The sequence below is a fragment of the Gigantopelta aegis genome, chromosome 11 (assembly GCF_016097555.1).
Source record: "Gigantopelta aegis isolate Gae_Host chromosome 11, Gae_host_genome, whole genome shotgun sequence".
In the NCBI taxonomy this organism is placed as follows: Eukaryota; Metazoa; Mollusca; class Gastropoda; order Neomphalida; family Peltospiridae; genus Gigantopelta; species Gigantopelta aegis.
Window position 1 is genome coordinate 17,008,081 of NC_054709.1, and position 19,206 is coordinate 17,027,286.

Here is a 19,206-nt window from a genome sequence, read left to right on the forward strand (position 1 = left end):
AACCAAATGGTCCCAATAAGACGCCGTCTTAATCTTCTATAACCCATTCCCATAAATATGGCGGCTAGAGGGAGAGGGGGTGCAGTATGACAATGAAGGGCACATCGCGTTATTAGGGAAAATATTTGAGGGGGGGGGGGGGGCGGAAAGGGGGAAAAAAAGGCGCATGGACCAACTCGTGAAATGGGCAACCCATGAACATTTTTAAAAAAAAAAAAAAAAAAAAGAATAAATAAATAAATAAAAATTAAAATAAGCGAGGAAATAAAAAAGATACTTGAATATATTTTGAAGAGACGGGACCCTGGACGCATCTTGGATCCGCCTTTGGTCATTTAATTTTTTGTTTCCAAATTAACTATTAACAATACATATTAAATGGTGTATTTCATTTTACTTAGAGAGGCCATTAAATTTTAATGACTGTTCTTTATTAAAATTCAGCAAAATATAATCCTTAGACCACGACTCAGTCATTCGAGGGTCGGGACTTAGCTCAGTGGTAAAGCGATCGCTTGATGCGCGGGCGGTCTTCCATCGATCCCCGTCAGTGGACCCATTGGGCTATTTCTCGTTTCAGCCAGTGCACCACGACTGGTATGGACAGAACTCTCTGGCGAAGTCAGAGATTGTGCCCACGACAGGCGTGCTTGAACAATTCTCTGATGGGTGAAAAATGTAGCGGGTTTCCTCTCTAAGACCATAATATTATTTCAAAATTGCAAAATGTCTGACATCTAATAGCCGATGATTATTTAATTATGTCGTTAAACAAAACAAACCTTTTAACAATCATTCGAACGGTAGACAAATATATTTCCTATATTCGATTGCTTTTTGTTTACGGTCTTTTCTTTTTGTCTTTTTTTTTTTTAAATTTGTTTTGTGCAGTACGTTTTCATGGGTTACACGTTATGTGTTGCAGATTAGTTTTACTCATTTTCTCATAATGAATAAATTTATACATGTTTACTATAACTTCTTTTTCTCTTTTTTTTTTCTTCTTTTGTTTGGCATTTCGAAAAAAACAACCTAAACAACTCCCCTAACAAAGTCTCCCTTTTGTTAAAATTCCTGTCCCGAGTATCATATCGGAGGTCGAACTCGGGATAGGCGTGTTCGAAACCCTAGTGGTATATGAGCACGTTAAACTAGTCACCTATCTATCTATATGTTAACAAAGGCGGATCTAGGGGAGCAGCCCCTCCCCCCCCCCTAAATTTTGCGAAAGTAATAATTTTATTATATATTAATTTTCTTTTCTTTTTTACGATCCCTTTCCAAACCTCCCTCAAAGTTCCCTTGGCATTCCGCCTCATGTCAATGGGGCCCCCCTAAATGGATTTTCTGGATCCGCCACTGGTTAAAAACTTCTCCCTCTCAAAGGCTGAGACAGAAGTGACTTTACCCTATAACTTGAACGTCGCACGATACCTGTCTTATAGGGGATGCAGTCTTAGCGTTACAAAACGTTATTATGGGGAGAGGAGAAAGGGGTGGGGGGAGAAGGAGGTATCAAAAATTGCAAAAAAATTGCGTTACGTAATTGTTGAATGCTACACCCACAGGAATAAGAAGTTTGTTTTATTTTAACGACATCACTACAGCACAATGATTTATTAATCATCGGCTATTGGATGTCAAATATATGGTCATTTTGACACACAGTCATAGAGATGAAACCCGCTACAGTTTTCCATTAGTAGCAAGGGATTTTTTATATGCACCATCCCACATACAGAATAGCACATATCACGGCCTTTGATATTACAGTCGTGGTTCACTGGATGGTGCGAGAACCACAGTAAAAAGACAAATATGAAAGTATTCTTTGGAACAAAACTACTTATCACCGTTTGGTTAATTCGTAAATTCCTCTTGTTACACATTGTAATTTTCCTGAGTATTGTCTAATAAATCTTGAAATCTTAAAATCTTTAAAAAATCTTAAAAAAAAAAAAAAATGCCTTTCCGTCCCTGGTCAGCCAACTAGCCAGGCCATTTATTCATTTCATTTCTAACTTATTTTCGTGCTTATATCCAATTAAGGTTCAAGCACGCTGTCCTGGGCACACACGTCAGCAATCTGGGCTATCTGTCCAGGACAGTGGGTTAGTTGTTGGTGGTTAGTGAGAGAGAAAAGACTGTGTAGTGGTCTTACACCTACCCACCGAGTCGTTTAAAACTCGCTAGAGGTGAGAGCCGGTACCGGGCTGCGAACCCTGTACCTACCAGCCTTATGTCCGATGGCTTAACCACGACACCACCGAAGCCGGTTAGCCAGGCCAGAGACCGGATCTTGGACGGACGTGCCTTAAACCATCGGGGTATATGGGCACCAAAATAGAGTTACGAGTTCGAGTAAATGCCTTTTTAACTGCATGCAAATGTTACACTGTATATCCTTGAATGTCCTGTTAGTAATGTATGCATGCACTATATCTCCTTCAATGTCCCGTTAGTAATGTATGCATGCACTATATCTCTTTCAATGTCCCGTTAGTAATGTATGCATGCACTACGTCTCCTTGAATGTCCCGTTAGTAATGTATGCATGCACTATATCTCCTTCAATGTCCCGTTAGTAATGTATGCATGCACTATATCTCATATACATTATACCTGAACTGAGCTGGTAAGACCAATGCAGTCACGTATCTCCATAACATGTGTCTTATGCGATTGCACAACATAAATCCTTTGAGAAAATAACCCCCGAAAATCTGCACGAACATATCCAAGATAGAAAATATTCTCGTTAGGTTTCAATATTTTGCAAATATTTGTTTATGGAATTTGTAAATGCATTCTGGTTTTTAAAATGCTACTCCATGTATTGATTTTGTGTTAAGACGACGTGTCGTATTGGGTTTGGCTACTTCGTAACAATCAGCGACTCAGTACAGATAGCTATTCGGGAACATTAGAAAGGAACTTATTACAAGTAACATTACAGTATATAGATAATTTAAATTAAATTGATTTAAAAATTAAAACACTTAAAAACAAAACAAACAAGAAACAGCGGATAAGCAGTTCTTTGAAGTGTATCTATGCAGTAAAAGCTACCAAAAATGTGTAACTTTAATTACTTATTTAAAAAAATTAAAAAAAATTACAAATTGTACAACAAAAACAAAACAAAACAACTAGATAATAAATTTTTAAAAATCTATATCTATGCAGTAAAAACTTTAAAAAAATTCTAATTAACATGGATCATATAATAAACACGAACATAAAATATATTTCTTTATTATTTTTAAATATTTTAATATATGCTGAATACATAAATAATACAGATTTCCATACAGTATAGAAACATGTGAATGATACGTCGTCATTATATCAAAGTATGCATAATACAATTTTTTTGCAACATATGCAAGTTTTATTATTTCATTTAATATCTATGTATACATATGTTCATAACAATGTATTAATTCACCTTATAGTGTAAGTAATTAAATTCGACGGGGAAACGTGTTTACTTGAGAGCAATCTTGCTACGTCTTTTGTCTACGAACACAATAATACATCGACAGCTCTTTATGTGGCTTTGGCACGTGGTAAAGATTACTGAAAGTTAATTTGAAACTTTAATTACTTATTGGCTGCATATTGATTATATATTACGGAGGTGGATGACCTTGGGAAGTTGATTTTGCCACTTTTATATATATATATATATATATACACATATACACACACACACACACACATACACATACACATACACACACACACACATATATATATATATATATATATATATATATATATATATATATATATATACATATACATATACATATACATATACATATATATACTAAAAGGCAAAAGTTATTGTGACACACAAAAGACAAAGATAATTGATGGTAAGTTTTTACTGCCGTGTATGAAACGTTATAATATGGAAAGAGAAATGGAAATATGGAAAGAGCGAAGTTCACACAGTCAGTTGCGAGTGTGTCCACCTTGAGCATTGATACAGGCCTGGCACCGTCGTCTCATTGAGGCCACTAAACGCTGGGAATACCTGTTTCGCAGATGCGAGGTTAGGATCCATGTGTCTTGGTGAGGGGTTGTCACGGGTGGTCGGCCGCTACGGAGACGGTCCTTGACCTGGTTGTTTTGTTGATACCGTTGCTATAAGTGCCATATGATGTGTCTGTGGATCTGAATTGACGTGCGACGTCACGCTGCGAGGTCCCAGATTCAAGCATCCCTATGATTCGCCATCTGTCATTTTCACTGAGGCGTGGCATGACGAAATGGCATCAAACAGTTCACTAATGGTGTTTTTCTGACTTCTGAACTTCTGAAGGCTGCACAGAGTGGCAATGATTTGCGACTGAATGTCTTGCCTTTTATGGTGAACACTGGACAGGATTTCTCCCGAATTATCCATGCTTCTTGCACAAAGCATGCAATCGCTGCAACAACTGCTCTCTCTCTCTCTCTCTCTCTCTCTCCACCCGATCCGTATCTTACCCTCTTTTTTCCCATCCAGCTTTCTCTTAGCCTTTCTTCCCCTCACCTTTACTATCAACCTCTCTCTCCCCACCCTATCTTTCTCTCTTCCCAGCTCCTCGCCCCATCTGCCCCTCACACTCTGTATCTTTTCCCTCCCAACCGATCTCTTCCTCTCTTTATGCCAGGCATGAGATACTAGTTGACCTCACATTTAATAACTGGGTACCTGATTTGCGCACCCCCCCCCCCCCCCCTCCCAATTACCGGCATCTTCTGACGACTAACTTTAGATGCTCCATCCCAATGTGAATACCCCCAAAATATAATCCAGGCTATGCTATTGCGATAAACAAACAAGACATTCCCTTACTTCCTTGATAATATTAACATACATACAATAAAACCACTTTTTATGTCGACCAACATTATGTCATAAACGGGCAGCTTGTGTACAATGTAGCCCGTATTATTATTCTCCTGAACTAGCCCGTCTATCGTAAAAGCGAGGCAGCTGGCGGCCATTACAGTTGATTATTATTGTTTACTGTTAGAACGCATTATTTAAACTATTTACATAACGGCATTTCAACTATATCGGTATGAAAGCTAGTCAATAGTGCCTATGGACGTATGAAAGCTAGTCAATAGTGCCTATGGACGTATTAATCAAACTTGCTAAGTTAACGTTTTAATTGTAATTTTAAAAGGTTAGTCACCAATACCTGCGGACGGTTTTTACATCCAGCCACCAGACTGGGTGTGGGATAAAAACCGCCAATCACTTAGGACACTGTTGCATTAGATACACCTTAACCGCATATGTGTCCTTGAACAAATCGACAGCACTTTGCAGGGTGTATACTAGCAAATCAAATACCATAGTCTAGACGCCAATAGTAACATATGTGGCTAAAACTCCTACCTGTAGCGTATCAATCGACATAAACGCCACGGATATAAATACTACCACCTCTCAATCTAACAATGAATCAGAAAAAAATGGTGGTCAAGCTGCTCATTTCTGAGATAACGGGTAGCGTCTATGACTATCCTAGTTCCGCACAAAATTCGAGTATTTTTTCACAGGTACTCCATACATGTTTCAAGCACAAGGCTACTTGACACAGTGGTACTAGATGAAATAAAATTGCATACATTTTATGCCCAGATGAAACAACTTTTTTTTACAACCAACCAACACACTCACATTTATCACCAATCACAGGACTTGTTGGACCTCGAACTTTGATCCAGCCGGAAGTTATTTGGTTCTTGGAAACTGGGTGCTGGTATCACTAGTTAATTTTTTTTTAAAGGGACATTCCCGAGTTTGCTGCAATTTTTAAGATGTTATCGATTAACAGAGACTTTAAACGTGTTTCTGATCGTTCTAATATTTGTACTAGGTTAAATTTCATTTTATTTCCTAAAATCTAATTTTTTCGTACGTATGAATTATTTGAAGACAAAATCCAGTTTGGGCTTCTTACAAATATTAAGACGACCAGAAACATATTAAATATACAGATGCTGATATTCTAAACAAGAAAATATATTTAATATGTAAGTTTAATCGTAGAAATATTTTATTATTCGGAAACATCTTACAATGCAGCAAACTCAGGAATGTCCCTTTAAACTTTTACATTTGGAAACTTCTAACGCGTAGTCTTCAGAGAAAATCAGCTACATTAATTTTTGTTCTCCATTAGTAGCAAGAAATCTTTTATATGCACTTTCCCACAGACAGGGAAGCACATACCAGTCTTTAATATACTAGATGTTATACACTGGCTAGGACGGGAGGGGGTCCAATGGGTTCACCGAAGAGGTTTGATCCCAAGATCCAAGCGACTCGGGGATCTTTTATATGCACCATCCCACACAGGATACTATAGTACATACCACGGCCTTTGTTACACCAGTTGTGGAGCACTGGCAGGAACGAAAAATAGTCCAATGGCCCCAAATCTGAATACCCGAATCTGAATAATGTATTTATTCATGATAGCATTACTGCCAAACAGATATATAGGGCTGCAAACGAATTACCACTAATACTGTGGGTAGAAGGATGGAACTACATGTCATTTGTTAAGCACACACCTCAATATTTTATCATTTTGTTAGTCTATAACATAGGCAGATGTAAGTGGGACAGCTGACATAGGGCTGGGTTCAGACAACCCCTATGAGATGACAAGATCCCTTGGTAAAATTAACTGACTGTCTCAAGATATATATTACTGGATATATCATTTATATATAACCACACGACTGACTATTTTATCTTATGACGATTAAAGGTGGTTTATGTTTAACTACATCACTTTAATTTATTAATCACCGGCTATTGGATGTCAAACATTTGGTAATTTTGACATATAGTCTAAGAAAGGAAACCAGACATTTTTCAATTAGTAGAAAGGGATCATTTATATGCATGATTTGACAGGATAGCACATACCACGGCCTTTGATATACCAGTCGTGGTATATTGGCTGGATTATCTTATGACGATTCCATAACATGAGCAGATCTGCAGTGTGACATGGGGGGGGGGGGGGGGGTCCAACCCCACCCACACAAAATGATATACTAGTATCCCTTTTTATCTTAAAGCATTGGCATTTTTGACCGACTTATGCAATTTAATTACAGATGTTTAAAATATCCTCCACAGACCCAGAGGATCTCAAGGGTTAAAGATTTATAGAATTCTTCCCTCCCCATAAGAAACTCTAGATCTGTCCTAATGTGTTACATATATATAACTTACAAAGCAACCAGTGTCTGTGTACTTCCCTGCACCCACCTGGCATTATTGTCCTCTGTCGTCAATAAAGCTGGTCTGACCCACAGCGCTAACTAACGACCGACCACCGGTGAGTAGGCAGGGGCGTAGGCTAAAACATACAGGTTTACACATATGGAGTTTCTGGTGGTGCAAAAATAAAATAGAAAAAGGTCCACTTGGTTCATATTCGAAACCCCCCAGGTCCAGATCATGCTACGACCCTGGTAGGGGAGCATAGTAGGTAGTTATAAGTGTCTCTTAATATCAGGAGACCGGCCTCGGTGGCGTCGTGGTAGGCCATCGGTCTACAGGCTGGTAGGTACTGGGTTCGGATCCCAGTCGAGGCATGGAATTTTTAATTCAGATACCGACTCCAAACCCTGAGTGAGTGCTACGCAAGGCTCAATGGGTAGGTGTAAACCACTTGCACCGACCAATGATCCATAACTGGTTCAACAAAGGCAATGGTTTGTGCTATCCTGCCTGTGGGAAGCGCAAATAAAAGATCCCTTGCTGCTAATCGGAAGAGTAGCCCATGTAGTGGCGACAGCGGGTTTCCTCTCAAAATCTGTGTGATCCATAACCATATGTCTGACGCCATATAACCGTAAATAAAATGTGTTGAGTGCGTCGTTAAATAAAACATTTCTTTCTTTCTTTCTTAATATCAGAACTATAGAACACTCCCCAAAGTGGTCGGCCTACGCCCACAGCCAAAAGCCGATAGGGTATGACAGGTGTGTGGCACGGTTGCGGTTGGAAAGACAAGGATTGGGATGTGGAGGTGGACAGCGAAAGAATTTTAAAGATCGGAAGAGTTGCCAGATCAAGAAGAATTGAGATAGAATTCAAAGGAGTAAAAGGCCAGTGGGATAAAAACAAAAACAAAAACCCAGACAATCATATATAAAAACATAACTTTATTGTTCTAATAAATTCTATATTTATATACATATATACAAACTGCCCATAATCATCTTCACACCTATATCGGTCATTACAATGCTTTCTGTTTGTTTCGTTTAACGACACCACTGGAGCACATTGATTAATTAATCATCGGCTATTGGATATCAAACATTTGGTATTTATGACAAGTAGTCATCAGAGGAAAACCGCTACATTTCTCCTAATGCGGCAAGGGATCTTTTATATGCAGTTTTCCACAGATAGGAAAGCACACACCACGGCCTTTATCCAGTTGTGGTGCACTGGTTGGAACGAGAAAAACCCAATCAGCTGAATGGATCCACTGCAGTTTGATCCTACGATGCAAGCACCTCAAGCGAGCACTCAACCCACTGAGCTGAATTCTGCCCCTCATTACAATGCAGTTACAATAAATTAAACTTGACAACTGCAGGTATAGTGCAGACTCGACATCAACTATTTTCATGTTGTTCCACAAACTCGATCAGTGTGGTTGTGTCTATTGGAATATTCAAGTGCTCAGCACCATCATAACTCTGAAAACAGAAAAAACATATCTTGTATAAGTATTGCATTTTATTATCAAACGTTAAAATTACAGTTTATGTTTTACAACACAACTAGAGAACATTGATTAATTAATCATCAGTGATTGGAGGTCAAATAGTTGGCAATTTCGACATATAGTCTAAGAGAGGAAACCAGCTACATTTTTCCATTAGTAGCAAGGGATCTTTTATAAGCAACATCCCAGACAGGATAGCACATTCCATGACCTTTGATGTACCAGTCATGGTGCACTGGCTGGAATGAGAAATAACCCAATGGGTCCACTGACGGGGATCGATCCCAAATTGACTGCACATCAAGCGAGTGCTTTACCACTGGGCTACATCCTGCCCCATAACTGATAAAGTGAGACCACTAACTGATAAAGTGAGACCACTAACTGATAAAGTGAGATCCATAACTGATAAAGTGAGACCACTAACTTATAAAGTGATACCACTAACGTATAAAGTGAAACAAACTTATAAAGTGAGACCATTAACTGATAAAGTGAGACCACTAACTGATAAAGTGAGACAAACTTATAAAGTGAGACCACTAACTGATAACATGAGACAAACTTATAAAGTGAGACCACTAACTGATAAAGTGAGACAAACTTATAAAGTGATACCACTAACTTATAAAGTGAGACAATTAACTTATAAAGTGAGACAAACTGATAAAGTGAGACCACTAACTTATAAAGTGAGACCACTAACTGACAACATGTGACAAACTTATAAAGTGAGACCACTAACTTATAAAGTGAGACCACTAACTGATAAAGTGAGACAAACTTATAAAGAGAGACCATTAACTTATAAAGTGATACCACTAACGTATAAAGTGAAACAAACTTATAAAGTGAGACCATTAACTGATAAAGTGAGACCACTAACTGATAAAGTGAGACAAACTTATAAAGTGAGACCACTAACTGATAACATGAGACAAACTTATAAAGTGAGACCACTAACTGATAAAGTGAGACAAACTTATAAAGTGATACCACTAACTTATAAAGTGAGACAATTAACTTATAAAGTGAGACAAACTGATAAAGTGAGACCACTAACTTATAAAGTGAGACCACTAACTGACAACATGTGACAAACTTATAAAGTGAGACCACTAACTTATAAAGTGAGACCACTAACTTATAAAGTGAGACCACTAACTGATAAAGTGAGACAAACTTATAAAGAGAGACCATTAACTGATAAAGTGAGACCACTAACTGATAAAGTGAGACAAACTTATAAAGTGAGACCACTAACTGATAACATGAGACAAACTTATAAAGTGAGACCACTAACTGATAAAGTGAGACAAACTTATAAAGTGATACCACTAACTTATAAAGTGAGACAATTAACTTATAAAGTGAGACAAACTGATAAAGTGAGACCACTAACTTATAAAGTGAGACCACTAACTGACAACATGTGACAAACTTATAAAGTGAGACCACTAACTTATAAAGTGAGACCACTAACTGATAAAGTGAGACAAACTTATAAAGAGAGACCATTAACTTATAAAGTGAGACCACTAACTGATAAAGTGAGACCACTTACTTATAAAGTGAGACAAACTTATAAAGAGAGACCATTAACTTATAAAGTGAGACCACTAACTGATAAAGTGAGACCACTAACTGATAACATGAGACAAACTTATAAAGTGAGACAAACTTATAAAGAGAGACCATTAACTTATAAAGTGAGACCACTATCTTATAAAGTGAGACCACTAACTGATAAAGTGAGACAAACTTATAAAGAGAGACCATTAACTTATAAAGTGAGACCACTAACTGACATGTGACAAACTTATAAAGTGAGACCACTAACTTATAAAGTGAGACCACTAACTTATAAAGTGAGACAAACTTATAAAGAGAGACCATTAACTTATAAAGTGAGACCACTAACTGATAGTGAGACCACTAACTGATAAAGTGAGACCACTAACTGATAACATGAGACAAACTTATAAAGTGATACCACTAACTTATAAAGTGAGACCACCAACTGATAGTGAGACCACTAATTTATAAAGTGAGACAAACTTATAAAGAGAGACCATTAACTGATAAAGTGAGACCACTAACTGATAACATGAGACAAACTTATAAAGTGATACCACTAACTTATAAAGTGAGACCACCAACTGATAGTGAGACCACTAATTTATAAAGTGAGACAAACTTATAAAGAGAGACCATTAACTTATAAAGTGAGACCACTAACTGATAGTGAGACCACTAACTGATAAAGTGAGACCACTACCTGATAACATGAGACAAACTTATAAAGTGATACCACTAACTTATAAAGTGAGACCACTAACTTATAAAGTGAGACCATTAACTTATAAAGTGAGACACTAACTGCTAGTGAGACCAATAACTGATAAAGTGAGACCACCAACTGATAAACTGATAAAGAGAACATTAACCGATAAAGTGAGACTACTAACCGATAAAGTGAGACCACTAACCGATAAAGTGAGACCACTAACTAATAAAGTTAGATTACAAACTAATAAAGTGTGACCACTAACTGATCAACTCAAAAAATGTAAATAGCTAATTCATAAAGTGACACTCCTACTCAAAAAAGTATCATTACAATATAATTCTAACCTTTTTTGACTTGACGAGTTTGTGATCACGGAACTCGGTGAGTTGTGCTCGTAACGTGAGATCACTGTTAACGAGAAATGCTTCTCCACATCGCTGGTACAGGTCAGTGAACGACATTCCTGAAAACAGTCAATCAATGTTTCATGACCACATGGCATGAAACACCCCCCCCCCCCCCCCCCTCCACCCAAAAAAGGCAAGTCTACATCACAAAAACAATTCAAGAGAGCTCATCTAATAACATTCCAACTTAAATTATATACAGCAAGTTTCTCTTCAATGGAGTTGTGGGTAAGTAGTAATGTATAATCTTCAAAGTTTGGGGGGACATTACTCCCCCACCCCTCCCTCCACTTCTGAATCACATTTAACACAAGGCTTCTAGAATTTTTATAAAATTCACTAGCCATAGGATCAGTAATTTAAAATTGTTATTAGCCATAATAAAAAATTTACTAGCCCTACATTACTTTATATTAATATAATTTTATTAAATAATAGTAATAAATGGATATGTCACCTAAAGTGGTAGATAGAGCTCAAAAACACTAACATTGGGGGATTTGGGTGGGGGAGGGGGGGGGGGCAGCATATTCATGCTTACAAAATAGACTTAACTGCACCATTTGACCAAAATATTTCACTAGCCGTTGGGCATGGCAATAATAATTATTTACTAGCCCAACATTGAATATCACTAGCAATGTGAGTGAGGCTCCCCATTTAACAAATTGCATATTATACAGGCAATGCTATTTAATGATTCTGAGTGAGAAAAGAAATTTGATAAAACAAATTATTACACATCAAACATGGAAACAAAGTAGCAAAACATTAATTATTTCATAAAATAAAAATATTTTCTGAGATAAAAATAAAATTTGCAAATTATTTTAAAATTTGAAGCTGGAGAAACCTTGAACCAGTCAGTTGGAATAATGGAATAAGCACTTTGTTGTGAGAGGTCAGGTTAAGTTATAAACAAGTACCTATGTATAATGGGTTGTCTTTGTTCTCTAGCTGGTGTTTGGCAAGTACCTATGTATAATGGGTTGTCTTTGTTCTCTAGCTGGTGTTTGACAAGTACCTATGTATACTGGGTTGTCTTTGTTCTCTAGCTGGTGTTTGGCAAGTACCTATGTATAATGGGTTGTCTTTGTTCTCTAGCTGGTGTTTGGCAAGTACCTATGTATAATGGGTTGTCTTTGTTCTCCAGCAGGTGTTTGGCAAGTACCTATGTATAATGGGTTGTCTTTGTTCTCTAGCTGGTGTTTGGCAAGTACCTATGTATAATGGGTTGTCTTTGTTCTCTAGCTGGTATTTGACAAGTACCTATGTATAATGGGTTGTCTTTGTTCTCCAGCAGGTGTTTGACAAGTACCTATGCATAATGGGTTGTCTTTGTTCTCTAGCTGGTGTTTGGCAAGTACCTATGTATAATGGGTTTTCTTTGTTCTCCAGCTGGTGTTTGGCAAGTACCTATGTATAATGGGTTGTCTTTGTTCTCCAGCTGGTGTTTGACAAGTACCTATGTATAATGGGTTGTCTTTGTTCTCCAGCAGGTGTTTGGCAAGTACCTATGTATAATGGGTTGTCTTTGTTCTCCAGCAGGTGTTTGGCAAGTACCTATGTATAATGGGTTGTTTTTGTTCTCTAGCTGGTGTTTGGCAAGTACCTATGTATAATGGGTTGTCTTTGTTCTCCAGCAGGTGTTTAGGAAGTACCTATGTATAATGGGTTGTCTTTGTTCTCCAGCAGGTGTTTGGCAAGTACCTATGTATAATGGGTTGTCTTTGTTCTCCAGCAGGTGTTTAGGAAGTACCTATGTATAATGGGTTGTCTTTGTTCTCCAGCAGGTGTTTGGCAAGTACCTATGTATAATGGGTTGTCTTTGTTCTCCAGCTGGTGTTTGACAAGTACCTATGTATAATGGGTTGTCTTTGTTCTCCAGCAGGTGTTTGGCAAGTAGCTATGTATAATGGGTTGTCTTTGTTCTCTAGCTGGTGTCTGACAAGTACCTATGTATAATGGGTTGTCTTTGTTCTCCAGCAGGTGTTTGGCAAGTACCTATGTATAATGGGTTGTCTTTGTTCTCCAGCTGGTGTTTGGCAAGTACCTATGTATAATGGGTTGTCTTTGTTCTCCAGCTGGTGTTTGACAAGTACCTATGTATAATGGGTTGTCTTTGTTCTCTAGCTGGTGTTTGGCAAGTACCTATGTATAATGGGTTGTCTTTGTTCTCTAGCTGGTGTCTGGCAAGTACCTATGTATAATGGGTTGTCTTTGTTCTCTAGCTGGTGTCTGGCAAGTACCTATGTATAATGGGTTGTCTTTGTTCTCTAGCTGGTGTCTGGCAAGTACCTATGTATAATGGGTTGTCTTTGTTCTCTAGCTGGTGTCTGGCAAGTACCTATGTATAATGGGTTGTCTTTGTTCTCTAGCTGGTGTCTGGCAAGTACCTATGTATAATGGGTTGTCTTTGTTCTCTAGCTGGTGTTTGGCAAGTACCTATGTATAATGGGTTGTCTTTGTTCTCCAGCTGGTGTTTGACAAGTACCTATGTATAATGGGTTGTCTTTGTTCTCTAGCTGGTGTTTGACAAGTACCTATGTATAATGTGTTGTCTTTGTTCTGTAACTGGTATTTGACAAGTAGCTATGTATAATGGGTTGTCTTTGTTCTGTAACTGGTATTTGACAAGTACCTATGTATAATGGGTTGTCTTTGTTCTCTAGCTGGTGTCTGACAAGTACCTATGTATAATGGGTTGTCTTTGTTCTCCAGCTGGTGTTTGGCAAGTACCTATGTATAATGGGTTGTCTTTGTTCTCTAGCTGGTATTTGACAAGTACCTATGTATAATGGGTTGTCTTTGTTCTCTAGCTGGTATTTGACAAGTACCTATGTATAATGGGTTGTTTTTGTTCTCTAGCTGGTGTTTGGCAAGTACCTATGTATAATGGGTTGTCTTTGTTCTCTAGCTGGTATTTGACAAGTACCTATGTATAATGGGTTGTCTTTGTTCTTTAGCTTGTATTTGACAAGTTATAAAGAAGTACCTATGTATAATGGGTTGTCTTTGTTCTCCAGCTGGTATCTGACGAGCAACATGAAGATGCCCTTTGCGTTTGGCGTCAGACTTCTCATGACGTGGGTCAGCGAGCTCAGAGCGAGCGCGCCTGTCTGTTGCACAAGCAGCGAGTTCTCGTACGATGTTTCAGACGTGTACGGGGTGAAGTTCGTCACATCATACCACACCCAGTTGAACCGACTGCATTTCGCGTTGTCCCAAACTGTAACGATAAATATATTATGCATGAGGTAAAATTGCTATGAAAGGAAAAACATATATATATATAAGTGGTTAAGCCATTGGACATAAGGCTGGTAGGTACAGAGTTCGCAGCTCGGTACCGACTCGCATACAGAGCAAGATTTAACGACTCAATGGGTAGGCGTTAGGCTACTACACCCTCTTCTCTCTCACTAACCACTAACAACTAACCCACTGTCCTGGACAGACAGCCCAGATAGCTGAGGTGTGTGCACAGGGCAACGTGCTTGAACTTTAATTGGATATAAGGACGAAAATAAGTAAAAGTAAATAAATAATGATGTGTATCTCCACCACCCACCTACCACCGAACCCCCTCCACTGGTACTTATTTTAGGAGAGCACTTATATAGGCTCTACCTGTTGTGCAATCCTTTTGACTTTTTTTGTTTTCTGATCAATAAAATATCTCAAAACAAAACTGGTACTTATTTTTGTATATTGCTTACCAAGAGGTGCATTTATGTGGTCTACAGAAGCAATGCAATGTAATTAAAATTAGCTCCACTATTACATGCGGATCTAACAGCAGCCAGCTACAATCTCATTAAAATTAGCTCCACTATTACACGTGGATCTAACAGCAGCCAGCTACAATCTCATTAAAATTAGCTCCACTATTACACGTGGATCTAACACCAGCCAGCTACAATCTCATTAAAATTAGCTCCACTATTACACGTGGATCTAACATCAGCCAGCTACAATCTCATTAAAATTAGCTCCACTATTACACGTGGATCTAACACCAGCCAGCTACAATCTCATTAAAATTAGCTCCACTATTACATGTGGATCTAACACCAGCCAGCTACAATCTCATTAAAATTAGCTCCACTATTACACGTGGATCTAACACCAGCCAGCTACAATCTCATTAAAATTAGCTCCACTATTACATGTGGATCCAACAGCAGCCAGTTGTAGCTCATGTCCACCAATCAAAACCGTACTTGCAGAATCATGCCAGTGATTTGAAAATATTCCGAATTATTCTGAGGGTATATATTCATGTGAATTACGAATGCCTTATTTAGACCAGTAGAACTAATTTTAATCAGATTGCTAACAACACTGCGTAGTCTCCAATGTCCAGGTAACATTTCGTCTGTAAATAATAATTTAAATATTGACCAATCACACTCTGCCTTTTATAACGTTATTTGGGAGCATACAAATTCTAAAAATATCGGGCGAGTCTATTTTAGTGGCCGCAGTACAGCGAACCATACCAATACGTACGGGATGGGTTATCAGTCTTCAATTTTACATTAAAAATTATTTATTTATTTATAAAAAAAATCAAAACAACTAAATCAGTCTTCAGTTTTACATTACAAATTATTTATTTTATAAAATAAAACATGTTTTAAGGCATTCGTAATTCACACGAAACATGTCGTATACCCTCAGGATAATTCGGAATGTTTTCAAATTATTTTTAAATCACTGGCATGATTCTGCAAGTAAGGTTTTGATTGGTGGACATGAGCTACAACTGGCTGCTGTTAGATCCACATGTAATAGTGGAGCTAATTTTAATTAGATTGGAAACAATGGTGTGTATCTCCACCACCCACCCACCTACCACCAAACCCCCTCGCCTGGTTTAGTGTGTTACTTACCAAGAGGTGAATTTATGTGGTCTATAGAAGCAATGGTGTGTACCGCCACCACCCATCTACCACACAACCCCCTTCCCTGGTACTTGTTTTGTGAGTTACTTACCAAGAGGTGAATTTATGTGGTCTATAGAAGCAATGGTGTGTACCACCACCACCCATCTACCACACAACCCCCTTCCCTGGTACTTGTTTTGTGAGTTACTTACCAAGAGGTGAATTTATGTGGTCTATAGAAGCAATGGTGTGTACCACCACCACCCACCTACCACACATCCCCCTCCCCTGGTAATTGTTTTGTGAGTTACTTACCAAGAGGTGAATTTATGTGGTCAACAGAAGCAATGATGTGTACCGCCACCACCCATCTACCACACATCCCCCTCCCCTGGTACTTGTTTTGTGAGTTACTTACCAAGAGGTGAATTTATGTGGTCTATAGAAGCATTGGTGTGTACCACCACCACCCACCTACCACACACATCCCCCTCCCCTGGTAATTGTTTTGTTTGTTACTTACCAAGAGGTGCATTTATGTGGTCAACAGAAGCAATGATGTGTATGCCCCTGATGCTGGCTAAAAGACTGAGCAAGTTCTGCGTCTTTTCGCCACGCAATGTGGCTCCATCAATGTTGTGAAGTATCAGAAAGAAATCTTCATAGTCTGAAACAAACAAAACAGGTATTATTGCATAGCTCGCTCTACCACTTGCTAAATTATCCAGGGGTACAGAAAGTACTCGCCCACTTGCCAAATGTGAATATATATATTCTGACGGACGAGTTAAACTTAAAGAATATAACTAACAGTCCAACTGGTGATCTCTCTTTTTCTGACTGACTAATAGACAATGGAAACAGAGCCAGTCATGGCCAATACTGTGAGAGCCAGGGGTTAAAATATTGCCAGTAAATTATTTTGATATAAATTATTGAGCTATAATTCAAGTCCGTTTTTTTTTTAGCGCCAAAGTGCCTCAAAGTCTATATTTGTTTACACTGAACAGCACAATTCTATGCACCTGTTCAATAAAACAAGGCCTTGTTTCTCGTATATTATTTATACACATAATCATTAGTGTTTATATTATCAATAGTCACAGATAACTTACCTTGTGAACTGTTATTAAGTTGTTAAATTGGTATTTTTATACAGCCACAAATGTAAAAGATCAAAAGAAAGACATGTTTTATTTAACGGCGCACTCAATACATTTTACTTATGGTTATATGGCGTCAGACATATGGTTAAGGACCACACAGATTTTGAGAGGAAACCCGTTGTCACCACTACATGGGCTACTCTTTCCGATTAGCAGCAAGGGATCTTTTATTTGCGCTTCCCACAGGCAGGATAGCACAAACCATGGCCTTTGTTGAACCAGTTATGGATCACTGGTCAGTGCAGTCAGTACCTTCCAGACTGTAGACCGATGGCCTAACCACGATGCCACCAAGGCAGGTCTGTAAAAGATCGAAGCCATGCTTTTGTAATTGTATTTATTTGGTTCCCATTATAGCATAGTGATTAAGGTGTAAAGGCGTGTAGGCTCGTAATGACCTTATCCAGCAGTAGATGACATCATTGGTTTTCTACTGGCCTCGGTGGCATTGTGGTTAGACCATCGGTCTACAGGCTGGTAGGTACTGGGTTCGGATCCCAGTCGAGGCATGGGATTTTTAATCCAGATACCGACTCCAAACCCTGAGTGAATGCTCCGCAAGGCTGAATGGGTAGGTGTAAACCACTTGCACTGACCAGTGATCCATAACTGGTTCAACAAAGGCCATGGTTTGTGCTATCTTGCCTGTGGGAAGCGCAAATAAAAGATCCCTTGCTGCCTATCATAAAAGAGTGGCCTATGTGGCAACAGCGGGTTTCCTCTGAAAAACAGTGTTAGAATGACCATATGTTTGACGTCCAATAAGATAAAAAAAATCAATGTGCTCTAGTGGCGTCGTTAAATAAAACAAACTTTACTTTACTTTTTCATTGGTTTTCTAACCTGCATTGTGGATTGTACCCTGCACTGCTGGACTTTTACTGCGCTCTGCGGAATGCACAGTTCTGCAATGCTGGATACTAACCTGTATTGCTGGATTTTGGCAGGGGTATAAATACAGATCCCGCAATGATTTGTCAGTTTCCGTCAATCATTCGCCCCGATAGGTGGGTTGGTTTTATTTATAGATAACTAAATTATACAGGTTTTACATAAGTGAATATTAATGGGATAATTTGTAGAGACCAAACACACAACCTTACTGATTAGATACAGGGGTGCACAAAATCGGTTGTCCGTGCGGCCGGGACAACCAAAATATGTTGCAGGCAACCATTCTTTGTCAAACAGTTGCCTGACGGGCAACCAAGAAAATCATAAAACAAGTAAAATGAAAAACAAAACTTCACAACACTCGGACAGTCACGGGCAATTCAAAAGTATCGAAACTGATAACTTGACTGACAGGCGATATAAATATCCACCCTAACGCTGCCATCCACTCAGCGTCCACAGTGCATGATTATGATGAGTTCAATGCAGACAGAACGTTTCAGAATGGTGGCTATTAGCAAACTACACCAACATCTATCCAGTTCTGAGCTAAAAATTTGGCTACGCCATTTTCTATCTTTCGTTTACATAATCTATCCGACACCTAACTTATAATAATAATACCAAATATTAACAGGGATCTCGCGACTGGTAACGAGAAGAGGTATCATCAAGAATTCAGCATAACAATGTTTGCTTATTTTAATAATCACAGTTATTAATTTTAACGGCAACATATGTATGCAAGAAAAGTCTGAAAAATCTGTAGCGTGTTATTTTAACTTTGTA

The 19,206-nt window shown here is 38.4% G+C and overlaps 1 protein-coding gene across 2 annotated transcripts in view; it reads right to left on the reverse strand.

The window, feature by feature from the left end:
* Window positions 1-8,464: 8,464 nt before the first annotated feature.
* Window positions 8,465-19,206, reverse strand: part of LOC121385403 (origin recognition complex subunit 2-like) — a 36,464-nt gene continuing 25,722 nt past the window's right edge. For both annotated transcript variants that reach the window (XM_041516073.1, XM_041516072.1), the window contains exons 10-13: window positions 16,881-17,024; window positions 14,464-14,697; window positions 11,406-11,524; window positions 8,465-8,742 (exon numbers count right to left, since the gene is read on the reverse strand). In XM_041516073.1, the coding sequence (XP_041372007.1) occupies window positions 8,659-8,742; window positions 11,406-11,524; window positions 14,464-14,697; window positions 16,881-17,024 (581 nt within the window). In that variant the 3' untranslated portion in view covers window positions 8,465-8,658. The remainder of the gene's footprint in view (window positions 8,743-11,405; window positions 11,525-14,463; window positions 14,698-16,880; window positions 17,025-19,206) is intronic.